The sequence below is a fragment of the Myiozetetes cayanensis genome, unplaced genomic scaffold, assembly GCF_022539395.1.
Source record: "Myiozetetes cayanensis isolate MyiCay16 unplaced genomic scaffold, myiCay2020 scf13, whole genome shotgun sequence".
In the NCBI taxonomy this organism is placed as follows: domain Eukaryota; kingdom Metazoa; phylum Chordata; class Aves; order Passeriformes; family Tyrannidae; genus Myiozetetes; species Myiozetetes cayanensis.
The window spans coordinates 12,552,972-12,569,887 of NW_026086937.1; the positions used below are offsets into that span (position 1 = coordinate 12,552,972).

The 16,916-nt window shown below is 47.2% G+C and overlaps 1 protein-coding gene across 1 annotated transcript in view; it reads left to right on the forward strand.

The window, feature by feature from the left end:
• The first annotated feature begins 1,073 nt into the window (after positions 1-1,073).
• The window catches only part of P3H2 (prolyl 3-hydroxylase 2), a 68,559-nt gene continuing 52,716 nt past the window's right edge, over positions 1,074-16,916 (forward strand). The window contains exon 1 of the mRNA XM_050308792.1: positions 1,074-1,898. Within this exon, the coding sequence (XP_050164749.1) occupies positions 1,293-1,898 (606 nt within the window). The 5' untranslated portion in view covers positions 1,074-1,292. The remainder of the gene's footprint in view (positions 1,899-16,916) is intronic.

Sequence of the window (16,916 nt, forward strand, 5' to 3'; positions counted from 1 at the left end):
CATAGCAGTATAAACAAAGCACAATTTGATCAAAGTCACTAGACCAGCAGAGGAGAATGCACAGCATGACTGTGAGGAACATCTGGCCTGATGCAGTAACAAAATCTGGACCAAATGGATTTGAAGCATCTCCCATTTGCAGCTATTTTAGTCTATGAGAAAACAGCCAACATGTATAGAGATATTCCTGAAATGACTGAAATAAGTAAGGCCACAATGCCTTGTACTGAGCACAGTGCTGCACACACAGACTTCGGAGTACTCAAGCCCAGAACAGCTTACAATAAAACATCTAGTGGGATCCAAGATTTGGCCATTCCTTCTCAGGAACAGCTGATTTCAGCCAAATTAACTATGTTAACATGAAAAACTTCTCGCTGACAGGTGTTCAACACTGAGATTATTTAAAATGCCAACTAAGATACTTTTTTTCACGTGTCACTAGACCAGATCGCCAAATGTCTTATTGCAAGAATGCTTTAAAATTCATGCAAAAAAATGAGTAACATTTTTGGCAGGGCAGGGCATTGCAGCAGTGGAAGAGAGAAATCTTGGAGGAATCGAGACAAACACATAGCTGGGAGCTGAAAAGGCTTCGCCAGCCACTCACTGTGCCCATCCCAGATGATTTATTTGCGGAATTCCCAAAGGGGGGAGGCTGCCGGGGCGAGAGTGGCGAGGGGGGTGGAGAACCCAGTGGAAAACGGCTCCAAGCAACAGCCTCGCAGGGAAACAAAACCGAGCATCCTTCGAACAAGGACGCCAGGAGGGAGGCAGGAGGACGTGTGGGGCACGGCACGGAGAAGAGGGAGGAAAGGCTGCTGCTGCCACTGACATCACCCCAGGGAGATTTCCATTTCACGATGTCATTTACCAATCCCTGCAGCCGCCGGGGCGAGCGGCGGAGCGGGGATGCTCCGAGCGGCCCCGGCAGCCGGTCGCGCCCCCTCCGCGCCCCCGGCTCGCTGCGGGGGGGTCGGGGCCGGGCCGGCGGCGCGGGCGGGGCGGGCCGGCGGCGCGGGGCCCTTTAAGAGGTGCCGGCGGCGCGGGAGGGCGGCACAGGGCCGGGCGTGCGGGGAACCGCGGGCCCGGCACGGGCAGAGCCACCGTCGAACTCTGCGTACCGGCCCCGGAGCCCGCTGAGCCCAGAGCCGCTGCAACGCGCCCGCCTCCCGCTGGCAGACCCACGAGTCCCGCTACACCGAAATCCATTGCACGGACCGCACTACACAGAGATCCACTGCACGGATCCCCGGACCCCACCAGGCAGACTCCACCGCGCGGACCCCCGCATGCCACTACGCCGACATCCACTGCACGGACCCGACTACACAGAGATCCACTGCACGGATCCCCGGACCCCGCCGGGCGGGCGGACTCCACCGCGCGGACCCTCCAGCAGCCCCGCCTGCGAACCGCATCGCCCCGAGCCCGGTGCGGCGGGCATGGCACCCAGGGGGAGCCGGCCCTGGGGGTCTCTGCTGCCGCTGCTGCTGCTGCCGCTGCTGCCGGCTGCGGGCGGCGGGTGCGCGGCGGAGGGCGGCCCGCTGGAGCCCTTCGATGCGCTATACGCCAGCGGGGTGGAGTTGTACTACGGCGGGGACTTCGCGGGCGCGGCGCGGTGCCTGGAGCGGGCGCTGCGCAGCCGGCGGGAGCTGCGGGCGGCGCGGCTGCGGTGCCGGCGGTCGTGCCGCGGGCAGGTGCGGCTGGAGGCGCCGGGCCCGGGCGCCGGCGGGGACCTGCCCTTCTTCGGTTCGGTGCTGCGGCGGGCAGACTGCGTGCGGCGCTGCGAGGAGCCGCGGATCGGGGCCGCCTCCCGACACCGCGCCGCCGAGGAGGTGCGCGCCGACTTCCAGCGCAGGGTGCCCTACAGCTACCTGCAGCGCGCCTACATCCAGGTAAGGCACCGCCCCGCCCCGTCCCTCCTCACCGCCCTCTTCAGAGGGTTACCTGCGCTTCCGTGCTCCCAAACGTCCCACTTGCACCTCTCTCAAGCCACCCAGCTATGGTCCCCCTGCAGCGTTCTCACTGGTGTGTGCGGTCAGTGGTCACGGCCAGTTCCCGAGACGGAGCATCCTGGATGACAGCGTGGACTCTATCCAGCTTTGGCTTTCTTGTACTTTTCCTGTTTTGTGTTTGTTTATTTGTTTTGGGCTGGTTTGTTTGTTTTCTGAGAAGGATGTTTTTGTTTGTCTTTTAGTATAACATAGCGTAATTCTGAAAATGATCTACCTTCAGTTTGCAGAGAAGAGCCCCCAGAAACCCCTTATTAACCCTCCAATGCCCTCTGTCCCAGAGGTGCTTCCCTTTCAGGCATATTGAACTGATGCTGTGTTTGAGGAGGTGGAAGTGTACGTGAGGCTGGGAGGTATATAACCTCTTCTCCTGGAATTTGATGTTCGTTATCCTCCATGTGATGTGAAATACTTTGGGTAACACTGTGCAGTAGTTAGCAGCCATTGACATCCTGAATATCATCTTCTTATCACAGTCACTTCTGCCTTATAGTTGCTATCCTTCTCTGAGAAAAATGATGTTATTCTTTGAACTTCTTTGCCAAAAAGAAGGAAAAATAAAAAACCCCCCAGCAAACCCCCACCAACCCATACTAGGATAGTTAATGGTATTTTTATTATTCATTCAAGATTTTTGCTCTATCAAGCCAGCTACCTATACTAAATCTTCCTGTTCATGACTAGTAAGGACAGAAACTGTGGGAATTTTGTTTCATGCCAAGCTGAATGTTTAATGCATTTCTGGAACATCTCCCTCTGGGTTTCTGCTTTATTTGAGTACAATCATAGCCTTTTAGTTGCTATAGGCAATCTAATACATGAAGACCTGCACAGTGGAGCACAAGAGGGGTGATTCTGCTGAAATCCATTTCCATTTGGAGAGGCAAACATCTGTCCTAGGCAGTGCAAGTGCCTGTGGTGCGGTGCCTACACAGCAACATATCAAAGAGGCAAATCATCAACTCTTGCATTTTGAAACCTTTTGGAAAATCACAGCTACATTGTACTTCCTTTTCTGACATTGCCTTAATGTCAATTTTACAACTCAAAGACTAGAATTGCATTGGCTTAAACTCTAGTGTCTACGTGCTGCACAGAGTTCCCGAAAGAAATCCTGGGAGTGAACTGGAACTGTATCTCAGCTTGTGCGCAATGCCAGTGAAGCTGACAGAATTTTCCTGCGGTCCTTATTATGAAAGATGCTCTATGTAATGTCAGCATCTGTGGGAAGTGACACTAAATTTGCCATGCTAAAAAATTAGTTGATTTCTTGTCTTGATTTCAAAACTTTTTCCAGACTCACTGATGTCAAGCTCATTGAAAAGCTTTCCTCTGAATTAGGGAGTAGGTTTTTTGTCTCCCACTTCAGTAAAATTGATTTACCAAACTCCAGAGGATTTTGGGGGTATGGGCTGTTCTTGCACTAGTTTATGCATTTATGCTCTAATGCTGAGACTGAGGTTATTTTCCTCATTTTAGATTGCATTCTAATCTTATCAAAGCAATATGTTGAAAGCAGCCCTTTAAAAATTTATTTTATGTGTGACTCATCTCAATTTGCTTTTGCAACATCTGGAGACTTTATCTATATGCTAACACCGATTTTGCTGCTCTCTGATGGAGTAGTGGATATTCTTATTGTCTGCATGGCTGTCCAGGTGTTGAGCACTGTAGCCAAGGGAAGGTACTTTTTGACTAGACCTGTTAATGTTTTTAGTATGTTTTTCTTTAACCCTTTCTGAGGCTCTTGGGTTTTCTAAGCAGCAGTCCAGTCAGTTTTGTCCCACAGGGTAACCTCCAGTGATTTGTCCACATCCTCACCTTGCTGCTGCCTGTACCTGAGCTCTGCTCCCAGGATTGCACTTTTGTTCTGGCTCAGCAAGTCTGTGCGCAGAAGAAAATGCCCCACATCGGATTTGCCTGCACTTGCACAAAACATGAGGTCTGACGTTTAGCCCTTACATACACTCAGATGTGAACCATCCCCTCATGCCAAGGCTGAGTGCCAAGGCTCTGGCATGTTCCCTGAGGGTTGGGATGCACTGGCTCCACACTCTTTGAGTAGGCCTTGGCTGCAGCATCTGCTTGGCATTTTGTCTGAGAAGGGGAGCTGCAAAGCGGGGCTTGTGCAGAATCCCCCCACCTTGCTGTGGGCGTGTGGGCAGGCTCCACAGCTCCAGGGACAGCCATTTGACCCTTTTGTTTTGCTTCTTGAAACCAAAAAAAGGAGATGGGATGAGGTTAAACATCCTGCTGCGTGTCCTGTCCAGCTCCTCCCTGGGCTGCTTGGGGAGGCCGGGATGCCGGGCACTTGCGCAAGGTGCTGGACGGATGGCAGGGTTTGGTGCCATTTGTGGTTTGAGAGAATAGGAGCAGCCTGGAATATGCTTCCCACCTCCCACTCCCGCAGACCTCGTGCTTGTTTGTTTCTCAGGAGGGGACAAGCACATCCCTTCAGGAGGGAGTGACAGAGCAAGGAAAAGATGAAAAAAATAAAAGGGTTTGGCTCTTTTGCAGTGCTTTGAAAAATGGTGTTGAATATACATGAACTAATCCTTGCAACACTCTGTGGGGTAGGAAAAGCAAAGGCTTTGAGTTCTGCTGGACAGATGCACAGGCCAAACACTGGCCAGCACTGCATGTGCCTCAGCTGTTTTGGGAGCAGGCTTGGGGCTCCTGCTGCCTCTGGTCTCTCACTGCAGAGCAAGCACCAGTATAGTCTGGCCCAGTTGTGATGATGTGAATGAGACTCTGCAGTGAATTAGTGGAAAACTGAGGCTAGAATTGGAGGTCTTTGAGTTTTGTTGCTGCTTTTTTTGCCTTTTTTTGGACTTTTTTTACTGGACTGTAGCAGCAGCTGTCCTGGGCTGCATTGCTTCTGCTGCTGAGCAGATGCTCAAGATACTTCTGCACAGAGCACTGTAAAGGGGCAGGGAGGTGATGATGTGTTTAGGTGAAATACCTGTGATATCCCTCTGTAAGATGTTCCGTCAGCCTCTAAATCCATGTCATCCTGTCAGTTTCCTAAATTTATCTTTTTTCTCTGTACTTTTCTGAAATAGAAACAGTGGTCTTCTGAAGACTGCTTTTCTGTTTCACAGATGTGATCTGTGTTGTTTTGGTGACTCTAGCATGATGTGAGGGGAGACTGTGGTGGACTGCAGGAATGAGACAGCTTGAGGATTCAGCTGGAGGTTTCTATCAGCTTCAGAATGAGGATCAAGCCTCTGAGGTTGACTGCAGACTCTATAGAGACTATAGACAAATTGTATTGAACAAGCAGCCCAAGTCCAGTTGTGCTTGAAGATCTTCTTTGGAGCTTCTGAATGTGCATTGTAAGTAGGAAGACTCCTTCTCCTAGGACAGCTGATGCTTTCAGGTAATTGAGAAATTTACTGGCTGCAGGTAGCTGAGGCAGTTGGGATGGAATGGGTTTGAGAAGGTGTGGAAACAGAGAAGGAGATGAGAACATGGTACTTAACTCTTGTAAAACATGTGTTGGGCTCTTGATCCCACAGAGAAAAGGTCCTTTGGTGGGTTTCTGCTGTCATGTCCCACAGGCAGGACAATTTGCTGTCTGCTGTGTGCTGGCTCTTGGTCTTTGTCAGTGAAATACCCTCTAGGCTTGGCAGGTGGGTGTGAGGGGATCTCTTTGGCCTCATAAACATTTTTATTAATCACATCCTTCTTGCTTAGCTGCTTTAGTCATCTTTTTTCTGTTAAAACCTAGCCTGCAGGCCATGATGTTCCTAACCCTCCTTTTTGGAGTTTTTCTAACATTGAGAGTGAGTGGAGGGAGAAAGAAATGTACACAATGTACACTATGACAGCATTTGCTGCTGTGAGCTGCTGACTCAGTAGCCGTGTTGGAGCTTGCCGGGGATGGTCTGCCATGAACCGTGTGACAGAGCATTACTTCCAGTCCCTGGTCTAACTCCTGCAAGTCAGCTTGGTCCAAAAATAACAAGCAACTTGGAAAAACTGATCACTGTATCAACTGCAAATGCAGGTCTTGTGTCTCTTCTACCCTACTAGCCCTTCCCTTGAGGTCTCTTTCCTTTGTCTCATCCTGTTCCCAGCCACAGAATTCCTGGCCTGTTTGCTGGGTTGATTGCTATAGTCCATTTTAATTTTCCTCTTTGTATATTGAAGTGTTGTTACTGAGCACTTCCTCCCATTTTGTAAATACTGACTTGCAATGGTCTTGTCTTCCCACTTGCTTGTATGCCCCGTTGCACATCAGTGAAGCATGGCAGGAATCGTACATATGTAGTCTGTAACCACCAGCCTTGGATCTAGATGAGAAAAAGCCTTTTAGTCTGTGCTTGGTTTTAAAACAATAAATAAAACAAGTCCCCAGCATGTCAGACATTGCTCCTCTCTTAGTAATGTCAGATTGTAGGTGGAACAAAAGGGCAAGAGTCTGACTACATCTGGCTTATTCAGTCTTTGTCTTGAATTCCCCCCTTGCTGTATCTGAGATGTTCTTCAGTTCTGTTATCATCATGATTTCATGTGTTGCAAGCATAAAACAATGATGTTTAGGTTTTCTGTGTTGTACGAGAGGCTGTTTATTTGTTCTTTAAAGCTGTTTCTTTTTTTAAAAAAAGGGAGAACTTCCACTTTATCTTCTCTGCCGGGTCTTTCACACTGCAGCTGATGGAGCACTGCTGGGAGCATGTCCTTGGGTCACACTGTGCTGTCCTGCCACCCACACCGCCAAGATTTCTGAAATGCAACACAGACACAATAATGACTTTCTTCAGAAACCCCTGTAGTATAGATCATTGCCTGACTCCAATTTTGTCTTTGAAAACTCGCTATTTGTGAGAATCCAAACCCAAGGGAGGAGACTTCTGTTATGTAAACCTGGGCCTCAAACCATTCCAGACTGATCCTTCTGGCCTCTGCCAGTGCTCACATAAGTCTCACCACCAGCCACGCTTGGGTGTCTGAACAGCTGTAGCAACCCTCGGGATGGTTATTAAGACACCTCCACCAAATTCTTTCCACCTCAAGTAACTACTCACTGCTGCCCATCTCTGTGCTGTTTCACAGGGCCAGAGTCCTTTATCTCCATGACAGACATCTGGATAACCTGCCTAATGATTATGGAGTAACTCTGGATTCACACCAGTGTAGTTGTGTAGGGAATTTGGTTTGTTTCACTCAAGGACTGATATTTTCCATGAACGTTTTGTTCGGTTTTCCTTCATGCCATAATAAAGCATGGACTTAAGCAGATAATAGGATTCTGTCCTGGGATGAGCTGCAGCCATTGAGGGAAATGTGGTGGTTTCACTTGCAGCATCTCTTTGGTAGTGACAGAAGATAATGTGTAAAACCTCTTACTTTTAAAGTCTTTCCTAAAGTCTCCTAAAGGAGAGCAGCCTACTGAGGCTGTTTCTCAGCAAAGCCACACCACCTGTCCTGCGAGGTCTGCCCAGGAGTTGATCTTGTTTTCATAGGCCTTATATGACACATCCCAGACAAAGACCTATAGTAAAACAGTCAGACAATCATTATTATTTGTATTATTATCATTAGTGGTGTTTATTTATCTTCAATCTTGAGAAGCAGTATTACTCAGATACTGGATAAATACATAGATCCCAGAATTATTCTCTTGGAACATCTCTTTATTTAGATTTTCTGAGAGATCATTCCTAGTCCTCAGCAGAGGGTAAATGTTAGTGCTCAGAAAGTTAAAATTATGTAGACAAAAATAAACTCAGTTTATGGGAGGGAAAACTCTGAGTCCTGATGGTTGGGTCAGTGTCCTGGATTTAGAACAGGATATTTAGTCTTGCCCTAAACTCAGGATAGTGACCCTGTTTCTGTTGTTGCTGACCACTTCAAATGAAATATTTCTAAAATGTTTTGGGTTGAAAGTATTATCAGAGAGGGAAAGAGGTGACCCAGTGGTTCAGTACTGCCATTAGCAAATGCAGAGTAGGCACATGTTTTTGTGGTGAAGGTGTCCCTGTCTTCACAGGAGACTTAGTCTTGACTTTTTTGACTTGACTCTGGTCTGGTGCTGTACTAAAAGTTAGATGGTTGTAGTGACTTTCTGATTTTTTTTGTTTTGTTTTTCTGGTGGATTTTTCCTTTTTTTTTTTTTTTTTTTTTTTTTTTTTAATAGAGCAAATCCAAAGCAAAACTAAGGTGTTTGCAGTTTGACACATCATTTCAACTGATATTTGTTGAGCAGAGCTCAATTTGCTCAGGACACAGTCAGTTAGTACAAACTTGTCTTAGGCCCACTAAGCTTATTTCATACAGCCTAGTAATCAGCCATTTGATAGCCAGGGCTACTTCTTGTGTCTTGCCAGATTCCTCTTTCTCACCTCATAGCTATGCAGTCATGCCAGGGCTTCAAAATACACTTGCAGCAGGTCCCAGACTGCAATAATTCTGAGTCTTTTGGAGAAAATAAGTCTGGATTCCTCTTTATTTCTTGGCAATACCCGATGACGTGGCTTGGATGATGGATGAGACAGGTGTGACTCACATGGTTTCAGTGGATCTTTTGAGACCTTAATCTAAAGGTCTCCCAGTGCATTAGCTAGGTTATATCTCAACCAGAGCAAAACTGAGCAGAGATGGTGCAGGAGAGCCCAGACTCCTGCTGCTGGGCAGTGACCTGCGAACCTGCCCCTTCTCTGTTCTTTTGTCTCCTTAGTTTCTTGTGGTTTTTGCACTGTCTTCTGCTGGCTGCTCCTTGGTGTACTGGGATGTGTTAAATGACTTTTTGTGCTGCCTGTTAAATCTCATCCATATATCCTAGCGAGCTCTGCTCTGGCTTCTGCAGAGTCCTTTTGTTGTCCTTGGCCTCAGGAATAACTAACGGCAGCCGATAATGAACTGCATGTGAATGAGCAATGCAACTTAGCCCTGCTAAGCAAACTTATGCCCAGTACTCTCTAGCTGTGCCTGAGGTTTCAACAAGGATTATTCCAATTTCCTTGTACAACTGGTGATTTCATCGTGGATGGCGTGGGCAGTAAGGAGACACCATCATGTCAGTAGCTGAGCCTACTCCTGCCAACCTCCTGAGCATTGCTGGAGCCTGGCTAGCAGAACTCTGGGCTCAAAGCAGTGCTGGATGTCTGGAGCAAGGAATTGAGGGGTTATTTGTCTTATTTTTTTTTCCTTTGGAGGTGGTATGAATTAGTCATTGTGATTGGGTTTGTTCCCAAGGAGTAGGAACCCCTGTACTCTGCACATGGCATATTTCCATGTGTGTAGTCTGGACCGAGGCCAGGCTGAGTTTGGATAAATCGATGTGAACCCAGAGTGACCCAGCTGAGGGCTGTGGAGTTTCTCTGCCTTAACACTGGGGAAACTGAGATCAGGACTTGGCCTATGCTTTTTAAAAGTAATGGATGGCAGGAAGGAGAGAGTGAAGTTCCCTGGATGCTTTTGTTTCCAGCCAATATATCTGCAATAAGGTATTGACATTTTTATTTCTTGGCCATGAGCTGGTGATTACTAATGAAGGCAGGGGGTCTGCCTGTGGGTGGGTTCAGGCACCAAAGAGCTGTTCCTCATCACTCTGTACCTCCCAACCAGTCCTTCTCTTTTCCATGACAACTGGTCAGTCAAACAGACCCTCCAGGGCTGACGTCAAGGGTCAGGGATTTGGCCACCAAATAATTACAGCAACAAAAATAGCATCTCTTCCCCACCCCTTCCTTCCCACATGCTCCTGCTGAATCCCGACTCATAAATGTCCTTTTTTTTCTTTCTTGGATGGAAAGCAAAGCCCACATGTATTAGCTGGAACATATGGCAGGTTTTGGCTGCAGCCCATGAGTTGTGAAGGCCAAATACTCACTTGTAGCTTCTTGTTCACTTAAAAAAAAATAAAAGAAGAGGAGAAAAACACGTTCTTTCAGGGTTGGATGAAAGGCTGGGTCTGTGCTAGTGCTGAGATGGGAAGCAGATAGGGTGTGGGACAGCACGCCGACAGTGCTGTCGTGCCGAAGAACATGTCTCCTCACAGTGCAGAGGTGACAGGCTGGCCATTGAGAGGTGGCCTGGTGGCAGTGGCCACCTCCCCCTGCTGTAATTCTGGTTCTAAGGTCAGGCAGAGTTTGCAGACAGGCTGCTCAGGAGGTCATCAGCACCACGGGCACAGAGAAGCCAGGAGTTTTTAAATGTGGGTTATCCAAGGGCAGGAGAAAATTCTGTCTTTGTAGCATCAAAAGTTTTATTAAGGGTTAGGAGAACATTTGGGAGGTGGTAGAAAACTCCTGAAGGAGAAGAAAATGAAGGAACTTTGTCAGAAGTGAACTGTCTGCACCACCAGAACGTACCTCTGTCTCTGGAGTTTCCCACCAAGGCACTGACATCAGATCTGTGCAGTGAATGGTTTCCCTGAATATGCTGAATGACAGGGGCTCCTATGGGATATGTGTTCAGTGCCTGAAAAATGGGACTTAGGTCCAAAGCCAAGGTCATGATTGTGCCTTTAAAAAAAATCTTGTTTCCACTATATAAGGTATGGAGTGGTGGCCTTGATCTCACATCATGTTCCTGCAGAAGGATGAGCCTGAGACTATACTGTGTCCAGTCAAAGTTAGAGATGGGAGCACTTGAATCCAGAAAGCCTTCTGCCTGGAAAAAAAAAAAAAAAAGGTGGGCAAATCCTGCCTCAGAGTATTGCAGGGTAGGGCACTGCCTAAACCCACAGCTCTTTGAGGTCAGGGCTGAACTCCCGAGGGTGTGATGGGGAGATGTGCTGAAGTTCATAGCCCAGGGCTTTGGGTGCAACTTCCTTTGAAGATGGAGCCAGCAATATCCCTTCCCAGGAAAGATCAGTGTGGTACAGGGAGAAAGAGCTCGGAAAATATCCTTCAAAATATTTGCTGAAGGTGTTGCTGTGACTGCCCAAGGACTGAAGCAGAGTTGTCTTGCTTAGAAAGCTATTTTCAAAGTGGTTTTTGCCAAGGCACTGCCTGTTCTAAGGCTTATAAATATTCTGGGGCATCTGTGACCTGAGTTACTCCGTCTCTTTGGAAGTAGATGAGAAACTGCAAAGTATCATTGAAATAGTCTGAAAGGAAGAGCATTGACTTGTGGTATGTTGCACTGTTCTGTGCTGGAAAACTCTTCCACATCCTGGACTTCCAGCCTCACCCAAAGGATCTCTGATTGAGCAAAATATTTTAGTGACAGGGAGGAAAATGTGTTGTGTCTTATCCCTATTTTCCTTACTTATGGAGCTGTGTAATAGGTGGATTTTTTTATGGATTGGTATTCTGAGGTGATTCACTGAACAACAAATTTCATTTTGTTCTTGAGAGTCTTTCTAGAGATAATCTTGGGGACATAGATAAGTGATAAGGGATTGATCTTTTTAAAGGATTTTATTAAAGCTCATTCTATTTTGAGGAAGTTAGAATTAGTTAACACTCACAATTTTCAGAGATTTCACTTCACCTCTGTCCCTTTCAGGTGTGTTGTGAAGCATGCTATCTGCTGGGACTGCTGATCTTTCTGTGTCACAGGAGCTGAGAATAGACAGGAGTTTTTTCACCTGTGGGCAGCCCTGATCCTGGGGATGTGTTTGCAGGCTGTTAACCAAGAGCTGGGAGATACACTGAGCTCCAGAGGTGGGTGAGGAAAGGCTGTTTGTTTAGGGGGGATTCTGCATGGTGGTGCAGATTTCTGATCTCTGCTGCTGAGACAGGGACTTGGAACAGGGTTTGCTGTAGCCTGAGTGCGTGCTCTTAATTACCCTGGTGCATTCAGCACACTGTGCCTAGGCACCTCAGGGTGCTGCACTGACTGCAGATTCCTGCTGGGGACTGTTGGGGAAGCTGGTCACTACAGTTCCCTTCACTTTAAGCATTAATGCCTTTTGGCAGGTGGTGATTCCCTGTATCCCGTGATTGGCAGTGTCAATTTCTTTAATTGGCAAGTCGTTTTCTTTAATGTAAGTGTTGCATCTTGGTGTCCAGATGCTGGTGGCTCTGCTGCTCCTCTGGAGTTGGCACTCCATGGTCAGTCACAGACCTGGTGTCTCTGACTGGCCCTTTGGGTTTGTCTCTTCCTCCAGAGAGCTACCTTTGCTCACTAGGGTGCTGCTAATAACACTTGGTTTCAGACTGAATCATGCTACAAGGCAGGTAAATAGCAAATAAAACAGCAATGTGATACTTTAGGAAGCAGCTTGTCCATTGCATGTACCTTCTGTACAGCCCAGGCTGGGCTGCAAGGGTCTGGTAGCTCACTGTGAGCATGTTCTGTATGTTGTGAGGATGGGAAGGACATCCTCAGGCTCCCACCCCTCTTTTTGCCACAGAACTCCATCCCCAGGTACTGCCCATGTCTTGGCTGTAATCTACAGCTGAGTTACAGCTGAAGCCTGGCTCGGACAGGCTTCATGCAGCACTTTTGCCTTCGTGGGCGAGTTGAAGCAATTTGCACCCCTGTCTCTCATCAGCATGATCCTCACCCAGCCACCCTTCCTGCTGCTTGGGTTTGCTCTCCACCACCCAAACTACCTGAATCTTTCTCACTGTAACCTGAGCATCCCTAGACCAGAGTCACCACCATATAAAGGGGCAGTTCCTATACAGAGTGCTTTAATGATAAATTAGGGTCTCATTCCTGTAGGCTCAATGACTTGGGTATAACTAAAGCACAACATGAGATAGGAGTGCCTGGTTGGTCCCCAGTGCCTGGGCAGGGAGTTCAAGCCTGGATGATGGGAAAGCTGCAGTGAGCAGTGTGACAGGAGGCAGGCCTGCAAGGCAGTGGTTTGAAGAGGACAAAGTTTGTAGCTCCCTGATTGCCTGGGTTGTGCAGGGCAGTTTCAGTTTTGGCAGCTGGACTCTCCAGTGTGGCAGCTGAAGCACTGAGAGTTGAACTATTCTGTGATTCTTTGAATGTTCCTGAACTCAGATCTGATTTTAACAAAAGAGATTTTCCCATCTTGGGAGACTGATTCCAGCCTGATTACAGTTTGGGGTGTTCAACAAAACAGTTCCTGGAAAATGAGTTTTGCACTGTAGCAGAAGGCTTCCCACAGTGGTGTTTTTAACTCCAAATCACTGTTATTTTAATCACTGTGCTTCTGTTTCCCAAATTTATTTTTGGATTCTTGCTGTGAAATCTGGCTAGATTATAGACTCCTAAATAAACCATTTTTAGCCTCTAACGTTTTTTGAATCCAACCAGGTAGAGAGACCTGAATAACCATTTGTCTGGACTTTTTCTTTGAAAGTTACAGCACTTAAAGTTGTCACTGAGTTGCCAGCAACCAGTGTGCTCAGCTATCTTGGGAAGCACAGTGTAGAAACCATACTGTTCTTCATGATGCTTTTGAGAAGTATTAGATAGGCAAGTTTACATGCTTCAGGCTTATTGTTTTCCTTCCTTTGTTCCTTTGCTGTTATTTTATATGGTGGATGTTACAGTTCAGCTGGTGGAATCATGCTTGGAAAGGTTTCCAGGTCTCTATGGATCTTCTGTGCTGTGCTTTGGGGTTGCTTTGGTCCTGCAGCCAGCCTGTGCTGAATAACAAAGTCCTGCTAAGTAGGATTGACAGTTGAGCTATTGCATGCTTCAGATGTGTGTCACAGGCTCTTCTCAGGTGCACAGATATGCATGGAGCTGGGGTGATGAACGAGAAAACCCTCCTGGTGTTTGCCTGTGCTGCACACCTGAGACAGGAGGGAGTGCTCAGGTATAAGAGCCAGCAAAGCTTTGCCTACTGAGTAAGGGATTATTTCACTGGGGTAAGAATGTACTTAAGCCTTGAAAGGATTGTCTTTGGGAAGTGATCAGGATTACTGTGCTGAGTGAAGCAGAGTGCTTGTGTAGCTGTCAGTGCTTTGCAGTGCCATGGTACAGCTGGGTCAATAGTGCCTTATATGAACTACTTTACTGTCCATCTTATTTAAGCTACCTAATGCCAACTTTGGAAGTTATTTTCTGCTATGGAGGGAGAAGAGCTAAGCTCAGACAGCTGAGAGCTCAACCATGTTTAATCTTGCAAAACTGCAGTAGATTTAGGCTGTGCCATACTCTCCCTTTGATGTGTCTGCAGGCTTTGCCCTCTGCTCTTATCTACAGTTAGTGATGTAGCAGTCCTGAGCACAGAGAACTAGATCTGTGTTTGCTTAGCATTAGGAGTCAGAGAGCAGCACTTGGCTATCTCTTGTTCCAGAGCCAGGATGCTGCTCATGCAAGCAGAGGCTTTGTCCCAGCAGGGACTGGTGACAGCAGAAGGATGTCAGTGCTAGGGAATTTCAGACAGAGATAAGTACCAAAGCCTGCTGAAAATAGCAGGGTTTGAAGCCTCCTGAGTTGCACACTTTGTTCTTGGTCCATGCTGAGGATGACTGCTCTGACTGCTACACTGCACTGTAAGTTGGTGATGGATTTAGCAGTGTCCTCACAGGTGTCTGGATTTGAGATTTGGTGATATTAGCAATAAAACTTGCAGTTTTATGCTGTGTAATGGCACAGCTGTATCTGTCCTTTAATCTGAAAGCGCTGAGGTGGAGGTTGTTAGGATAAATGGAGGGGAGCATGACACAACTTATGCAGAAAGAAAGAGCTGAATTGGTACCTATACTTGCTGTGGACCAACTTATATCTGTTCTAATGACTCAGCTTGATGCCTGGTGACTTACTAAAGCACAACTGCATTGTGCATTGAACCATGTATGTTGAGTCCAGTGTGTTGGGTTTTCGTTCTGCACAGTGCTCAGATGTGGCCTGGCAGACCTCATGCTTATGCACAGCTACTGCCTGATAGTCCCAACTGTGTTTTATTTGGGAGTGTGTGACCCAGACACCAGGAACAGTCCATGAAGCAGGACAGGAGTGGCTGGGTTTGCTCCAGCCCAGCACTCCATTCCCTGATTTGCCCATCTGTGGAATGAGTTTGATGTGCAGTAATTACATACCAGGCACTTGGCATTGTAAGACATAACTGACATCACATGTTTGGAGAATGTCAGATGCGCTGCATGATGTCTGTGCAGTGTGAGTGAGCTCCAAGGGGAATAGCACACATAAACAGTAGCAGATTAATTAAAGATGTCCTGTGCTGCAAAAGGCCAATTATGGAGCGGTTTGCTCAGAGTCAGTAGTGCTGCCTGGCTTATTAGCAGAACATGAGCTAACTGTCCTCTCAGTGGAGACAGTCATACAGCAGTGTGGCCTCTCACAACTGTCCTGTGTATGTAAGAAAGAGGAGACATATGTGTGAGCCATGCAGGTCCAGGGCAGGTCAGCTCCCAACACGACCCTTTGTTGAAGCTCCTTTGCAGGCAGCAATGCAGTGTCTGTGTTCCAGCAGCATAGGACTCCATTCAGCAGATGTTTGCAGTCAGGTGTTCCTTACTACCTTTGCAGAGATCGTTTTGACTTTGGGACCTTCAGTATATTTTATTCCAGACATCTTTCCCTGAGCTGCTGCTAGTGCTGTTTAAAGGGCCCTCAAACCCTGATGATATCCCTGGAATCTGGGGAAAATTGAACATTTCACATGAGTGGGAGTCCTAAATCATTATCAGGCTGCAGAATAATGGTTTTCCTTGTTTTGGACCTTAGAAGCCTGATAGGATCCCTGTAGGAAATGTGACTCAGGGGTTTTCTTTGGAGTGGTTTCTGAGTTACAAACATTTTCTGATTGGGATCCAGACTGAATCTAGAAAGCCAGCTGCCTTGTCCAGAGGTAACAGCTTTCATTTCACAGAGCAGGATACATCTGGCCATGGATGAAGGGTCAAGTGGGGATCTTCAATGTCCTAAACACAATCCCATTCCTCTGTCACTTCACCACCCCATGCCATAAATCCCATTCTATAGCACACCATAAATTTCCCTGGGAATCTGCTCTGCTAACCTCCTTATTTCTTTCTGCTGAACCTCATCATCAAAACTCCTAAAATCAAAACAAACTAATTACTGCAGGGAGAGTCAGACCCATCCTTACAGCCCAGCCAGTGACGGGGCTGAGCAGGGTTGACAGCTCATCCTATCCCAGCTGTGCTGCTTGAGGAGAGTTGCTGAGAGGAACTCTCCCTTTGCATCAAGACTTTATCTATTTTTCATATTGCTTTGCTTTAAGAGAAAAAAATCACTCCTGGGAAAATAATTATTTCAGCATCCACTGAGATTTTTTTTTTTTTTTTGAAAGTTGATATTCTGTTTAATTCCAAATCCATGAGGTGAACTGAAATTTCAGCTCTGGAGCATGTTTCAATTTTTTTCCAGCCATGGGAGAGTAAAAAGAGAAGTGTAAGTGAGAGAAGAGTGGGGCAGGGAGCAGAAACAGCAGAGGGATCAGGGGAAATGGATCACAGCATCAAATGTATTTGTTAGGCTCCTGTGCCAAACTGGAGATGCTGTCATGCTGCAGGGGACTTGCCTGTAGCAAGTTTTGAGGAGGATGAGTAGTAAAGGATTTGGTTTGTTTTGAAAGGAGGAACTTGCCACAAGGTAGGTTTTGAACTTCTTTCTGCCGAAAATGGAAGGAGGAGTTCATGCTGGGACTGAAGCAGCCAGGCAGGCTCCACTGAGGCTGAGAAAGAGGGAGCTGAAGGTAGTATCTCGCAGGGTGTTGACCCTGCACAAAGCAAACAGCTGTTGGTTATGTCTCTCAACTTATCAGGTATCTTGTCTGTGTCATGGTTTTGAAGGCCATATATCTTTGCTTCCACCCCTAGAACCTGTGTGCCACTGTCTGGCAAAGCCAGCATTGTCACACAGGGGATTTGGTCTTTTCCTCAGGAGGACTCATCCTCCAGGCCAGCTGATCAGAGAGGTTTAGCCAGGGTAGCTCTCAGGTAGTGTGCATCAGGTTTTCACATCACTGAAACATATCCAAAATATGCCTTTTTTTTTTTTTTCCTAGATCCCACTAGAAGATTTCATATT